This window comes from Carassius auratus, unplaced genomic scaffold, assembly GCF_003368295.1.
Source record: "Carassius auratus strain Wakin unplaced genomic scaffold, ASM336829v1 scaf_tig00015984, whole genome shotgun sequence".
Lineage (NCBI taxonomy): Eukaryota > Metazoa > Chordata > Actinopteri > Cypriniformes > Cyprinidae > Carassius > Carassius auratus.
This window is the reverse complement of record NW_020524640.1, coordinates 163,229-169,912: the sequence shown is the minus strand read 5'-3', so window position 1 is coordinate 169,912 and position 6,684 is coordinate 163,229. Positions and strand designations below refer to the sequence as shown.

At 33.2% G+C, this 6,684-nt stretch overlaps 1 protein-coding gene across 1 annotated transcript; it reads left to right on the top strand.

Annotated features, from left to right (window-relative positions):
- Positions 1-288: 288 nt before the first annotated feature.
- Positions 289-3,282, top strand: LOC113074998 (uncharacterized). The gene is made up of 6 exons (XM_026247714.1): positions 289-602; positions 812-910; positions 989-1,133; positions 1,672-1,814; positions 2,291-2,507; positions 3,065-3,282. The coding sequence occupies exons 1-6, from the start codon at positions 558-560 to the stop codon at positions 3,178-3,180; spliced, it is 765 nt and encodes a 254-aa protein (XP_026103499.1). The 5' UTR covers positions 289-557; the 3' UTR covers positions 3,181-3,282.
- Positions 3,283-6,684: the final 3,402 nt, after the last annotated feature.

Below are 6,684 nucleotides of genomic sequence, written 5' to 3'. Positions count from 1 at the left end.
TGCCTAATTAACAACACGACCTATTGTTAGAAACAAACACTGCAAAGCAAAAATAAAAATAAAGAAAATCCGTCAGTCACAACACTAAACAATGGCATTTGCCATTTATTATTTCAAGGACAAGAGCGTGGAAGTGGGTAAAACTGACTGGATGAGTACTGAAGACCAGCAAAATTGTTCAAAAATTATAACACAATGTCCCACACTCGAGGATGAAGATGATGGATGGATGAGTGTGAAGTGGGAAAAAAGGCAGAAAAAAGAAAAATTGTCCAGCCCTTTTCCTGCAAAGGTTTTAATGTTCGGTGGTAAGTTAACTTTAATATTTTAATTAAGGTTTGCATCACTAATCTTGACGGATTAGACATAAGTAAACAAGCAAAAAAAAATATCACAGACTGTCTTTTAGGAACAGTGGAGAACCCAGTTTTTCATACACACAACTTTTTTTGACAGACAACTATAGTGATCTCTGCCAGAAAAGGGAACAGTTCATTAAGGGTGAAGACATCTGGAAACAAACACTGAGGAGGAAGACAAAGCCAAACAGTTGGTTGATGGAGGATGTAGAAGAAGAGGAGAATGAACAGCCCAAAAAAAAGGTAATTATGGATAAATACATCTGTATGTGAATCTAGGACAAATACAAATGTCCATTGCTATAATGAAGCAATATATTACTCTGCTTTAATTGTAACACAAACATGCATTTCTGTAAAGCTGCTTTGGAATTATATTTTGAAAATCACTATACAAATCAATTTGAATTGAATCCCTGGTATTGAACAACTTCAAATTGTCATTTTGATAGCAAAAGTGTAAAAAGACAACATGTACCCCAAAAGAGGCAGCAGACCAAATGATTGAAAACCTGAAGAAGGAGCTGATGGCAAAGCAAACTTCTTTCCAGGTAAATTATTTTAAGATTTGCCAATTTTAGTGGAAACCTTTTTTTCTTTTTCTTTTCTTTTTGCTCTTTGTGTTCCAGTCAGCTATCGAAAATGAGTTTTCATCAGATGAGGACATACTTGAGAGAAACTGGAGTAAGGTACAACAGCAAATGAAGGAACTTAAAAGAGAGAACAGGAGGCTAAAAGAAGACAACATTAAAGAGATACTTGATGCCATGAGAGGTAATTATATGAATTAAAAAATAATAATAATCTGCCCTTTGAACGCAAACACACAACTTGACATTGCAACAGTGTGTTTACATTTTGTGCTCTACAGTCATGGCTGACAGAGCAAAACTACAGAAAGTGTGGGCTCACTTTACTAAACTTAATGAAAATGCAGCTAAAAGCAATACATTTAAAAGGTAGTTGTGTTTAGGGTTAAACACGTGCAACCTCATAAAATACTTACAAATACCACATTCTATAAATCTGAAGCATTGCAGCATGTATGGCTGCTATAGCAAAGTGACTGCTGCAACTAACAGTGTTCCTTACCAAAACGTAACTCAAATTAAACCATTTTAATATTATACAAAGCGCAAACAAGTGTGGTGAATGGCAGTGATTTAATCAGTATTTATTTTGAATAATATTTAAATGTTTTAAAAAACATTTTGTTGTGAGTAGTGATTTATTTTGGCATTTGTGTCAACATGCAGTTATGAGGCCTTTTCACAATTTTCTTATAATCATTTATATCTCCATTTTTTAACAGAGCTTCCCACAGTAGTGACGAAGTTGAAAGAAGTGATTGGACAAATAACACTTCAGACCTCACCTACTGCATCCACTTCTGCAACACCTTCAACATCAGTAGACTCTGCATCTGTTTCTCCTCAAGTGTTGTCTGATGATATGGTAAGTACCACACATGCAAGTGTTACGGTCCATGTGGGAAGGTGATTATACAATGTCCCAGTAAATCAACTTGGCAGTAATTATAAACATTACCTGAAAAATCTGCATGTTCAATTGCATGGTGAATGTGCGTGATAAGTGGTTATTATGAATATTGCCTGACCACAGGAAATATAGGAAGCATTCCCATATTACCCAATTAAATGTTTAATGCTGTGGAAAAGCAGTGTGGACAGGATTTAAACAGGATCTTACATTGCACAGGAGCATTTTGCACCCTAGTTCATTTTATTGGGAAATGTGGTAATGTATCTCAGATTTCCTATTTGGTTGGGGAATAAAAACTTGGTTTATTTGCATTAATGCACAGATGAAGAATAGATATATATCCCAGGGAATGTGTTTCATTATCATTTCATTAGTTTAGTGTCTAACAACAATGTATCAACAATTGCAAACTGACAATTATTTTTCAGGTGTTTCTCATGCCAGGCTGTGATGTCAAGGTCCCCAAGCGAAAGCTTAACTCTCTGCGGACGGCAAATCCGTCAGTATACATCGGGGACCTTGCCGTGCTTGTCTATGGAAGGGAAACCCTGTCTCATTCAAGCTTGACAGGAAGACAGTCAGGGGCACACAAAGATGTGGAATCAAAGCCACGGCTTGATAGCACAAAACTTGATGCTATATTTGGTGAGTGTTTTTAATTTAAGGGAAATTTCATTTTTAAAACGAAATAAATTCCTACACATTTCTCGGACATTTTCACTTTTCAAATTGATGTTCGACGTTGGAGGTGACAGTGATTGTGTTAAATTACTGTCACCTCCAACATGGATCAAAAAGGAACATTCCAAACATTTTGTGAAAAGTTCTAATCCATAAAAGTTTAATTTGGGATCTTCAGTATGGATTTGTGAATGTCACAAAAGAAAAAAAAAAGAAAATAATCACACAATGGAGGAAACAAAAGAACCAAGACCCCTTTGATGATGCCCCAAAAATAATCTTAATTTATGTAAAGTTAGACATTTAAAGGTCATTTTCAGCTGTCTGTTGCTAAATATAGAAATTATTGCATTAGTTTTTAGAAACTTGAATTGCATATCACTACATGCTACTTTGACTGTTTTATTGTGTTAATTCTGGATGATGTATAAAAAAATATAAACTATGTTTTATTTTGTTCTGTTTGCGTGTGTGTTTGTGTTTTTGTGTGTGTGTATGTGTGTGTGTGTTTTAACTCACAGACCATGCTCTGTCAAAGTTCCCTGACATCACCATGCAAGATGTGAGACGCATCATAAGAAAAAAATGCAACAACGAAAACTACATCAAGCGAGCTACTACAAAGAAGCCCATTTGAATCAAAATTTTTTGTTGTCATATATTGAACAATTATTGTTTGGATTTGTAGTTTCTTTAGGAACTGATATCTTTTATGACACTACCGTAAACATTGTGTTTACTGTTTTGTTTTGAAACTGTATAATGTGAGTGTCATTGTTATTTTAAGTTTATGTGGAATCCTATACAATAGATTTGTTTGAAATTATTGATTTATAAAGATAACTTATGTTCATAATTCTGAGTATGTGAATTTTTGTGTAGTCCACTGATAATGTACAAGAGAACTTATAATTTAAAGTGCAATTAAAGGTATATTTAAAGTATAATAATTAATACCTAAATATCGTAGTGTACTTAAAGTGCAAAACTAATAAAGAATTAGTAAACTGTGATGTTAAGTCCACTTAAAGAATACTTGTAGTCTAAAACTACTAAACTAGTAGTTTACTGTGAGTACACTAAAGGAGCAAAAGCAATGCATAATTAGTAAACTTGTAGTCTAAAACTACTAAACTAGTAGTTTACTGAGAGTACACTAAAGGAGCAAAAGCAATGCATAATTAGTAAACTTGTAGTCTAAAACTACTAAACTAGTAGTTTACTGTGAGTACACTAAAGGAGCAAAAGCAATGCATAATTAGTAAACTTGTAGTCTAAAACTACTAAACTAGTAGCTTACTGAGAGTACACTAAAGGAGCAAAAGCAATGCATAATTAGTAAACTTGTAGTCTAAAACTACTAAACTAGTAGTTTACTGAGAGTACACTAAAGGAGCAAAACCAATGCATAATTAGTAAACTTGTAGTCTAAAACTACTAAACTAGTAGTTTACTGAGAGTACACTAAAGGAGCAAAAACAATGCATAATTAGTAAACTTGTAGTCTAAAACTACTAAACTAGTAGTTTACTGAGAGTACACTAAAGGAGCAAAAACAATGCATAATTAGTAAACTTGTAGTCTAAAACTACTAAACTAGTAGTTTACTGAGAGTACACTAAAGGAGCAAAAACAATGCATAATTAGTAAACTTGTAGTCTAAAACTACTAAACTAGTAGTTTACTGTGAGTACACTAAAGGAGCAAAAACAATGCATAATTAGTAAACTTGTAGTCTAAAACTACTAAACTAGTAGTTTACTGTGAGTACACTAAAGGAGCAAAAACAATGCATAATTAGTAAACTTGTAGTCTAAAACTACTAAACTAGTAGTTTACTGACAGTACACTAAAGGAGCAAAAACAATGCATAATTAGTAAACTTGTAGTCTAAAACTACTAAACTAGTAGTTTACTGAGAGTACACTAAAGGAGCAAAAACAATGCATAATTAGTAAACTTGTAGTCTAAAACTACTAAACTAGTAGTTTACTGACAGTACACTAAAGGAGCAAAAACAATGCATAATTAGTAAACTTGTAGTCTAAAACTACTAAACTAGTAGTTTACTGACAGTACACTAAAGGAGCAAAAACAATGCATAATTAGTAAACTTGTAGTCTAAAACTACTAAACTAGTAGTTTACTGAGAGTACACTAAAGGAGCAAAAACAATGCATAATTAGTAAACTTGTAGTCTAAAACTACTAAACTAGTAGTTTACTGAGAGTACACTAAAGGAGCAAAAGCAATACATAATTAGTAAACTTGTAGTCTAAAACTACTAAACTAGTAGTTTACTGTGAGTACACTAAAGGAGCAAAAACAATATTTATTAGTAATCTACAAGTATGATGGTGAGTTCACTTAAAGAAAACTTGCTGTATAAAACTACTAAACTAGTAGTTTATTCAGAGTACACTAAAAGAAAACGTGTAAGTATACTTGCAGTGTAAAACTACTAAACTAGTAGTTTACTGAGAGTATACGTCAAAGTGAACTTTCATAAACTAAAAAAATGCTACAAGTAATAAAATAGTAAACTACTAGTACACTCATAAGTTCTCTTGCAGTACAAATGAGAAACATAATTATGAACTAGTTGTAGACTTAGAGTTTACTACTGTTACACTTATAGTACACTTAAACATATACTTTTATATACTTCAAGTGGGCCAATTTAGTCCCAAGCGGTATTAAAATAGTACACTTTCAAGTTTACTACTAGTAAATATTGACATAAGTATACTTACTACATAAAGTATACTTATAAATATACTTGAACATTACTCAAGTATACTTCATAAAATGAACTTGAAGTATACTTTTTTTTTCGTAAGGGTAGTGGATTTATTCTGTACAAAATCTGTAATATATCGTATAAGATATCTTGTCTAGCATCTGACATTCCACTCTTTAAGCTGCACAAAGCTGAGAATGAATCAGAGCATATGACTGTATCCTTAATATTAGATTCTTCTACCCATATGATTGCTATGAATATTGCCATGAATTCAGTTGTAAATACTGATATATCATTAGACAGCCTTTTAACAGTACTTTGTTCAATATGAGGTATATATATATATTGCTGCTGCTGTATAACCAGATTGAGGATTTTTAGACCCATCAGTAAATATCTGAACACTATTGTAATAGTTTTGATTCAAATAATTTACCACTGCTATATTCATAGATACACACCTTTCCTTTTCATTCTTTATGATGTTTAATTGTAGATCCACTAAAGGCATTTTGTACATCCAAGGGGGTACACTTGGTGTAATTACCATATGATTCATGACTATACCATCTATTCCAATATCTTTGGCAACTTTATCAGCCTTCCATCCAAAACTATTAAAACTTGCATATTCATGCCCCCAACTTTCTTTTACCACATCTTTTACTGAATGAGCATCTGCATGTCCCTTTACGGAGCACCAATACGCCATTTTCAGCTTAATTCTCCTAATTTCTAAAGGCATTTCTGCCATTTCAACCTGCAAAGCAGAGATTTGAGATGTTTTAAATGCCCCACATGCTATTCTCAGTGCCTGGGATTGTACTCCATTTACTTTATTTAGTATGGAAGGTGCTGCTGAACTGTATACTGTATACTACTGGCCTTATCATTGCACAGTAAATTCTCTTTAAAGAATACAGAGTTGCCCCCCAATCTACTCCTGCAAGACACCTGAGAAAATTAACTCCCTTTTTACATTTTTCAACCACTTTCTTGATGTGTGACGCAAAGGTAAGTCTAGAATCCATCCAGATCCCAAGGAACCTAACTTCTGAGACCTGTTCTAATACCTTATCATATAACTTAAGTTTAGTACTTGGTAATTTCTTTTTCTTAGAAAAACATATTACTTTTGTTTTTTTCAACAGACATTCTAAAGCTCCAGTTATTAGCCCATTTTAGCACTTCTATGATGGCTTTATGCTCTCTTATATGCTATTAAGTCATTGATCCTCAAATCTGGCTCACGAGATCCAGTTCCCTGCAGAGTTTAGCTCCGACTCTAATTAAACACACCTGCCTGTGATTTTCTAATGATCCTGAAGACACTGATTAGAATACTCATGCGTGTTTGATTAGGGTTAGAGCTAAACTTTGCAGGAAAGTGGATCTCGC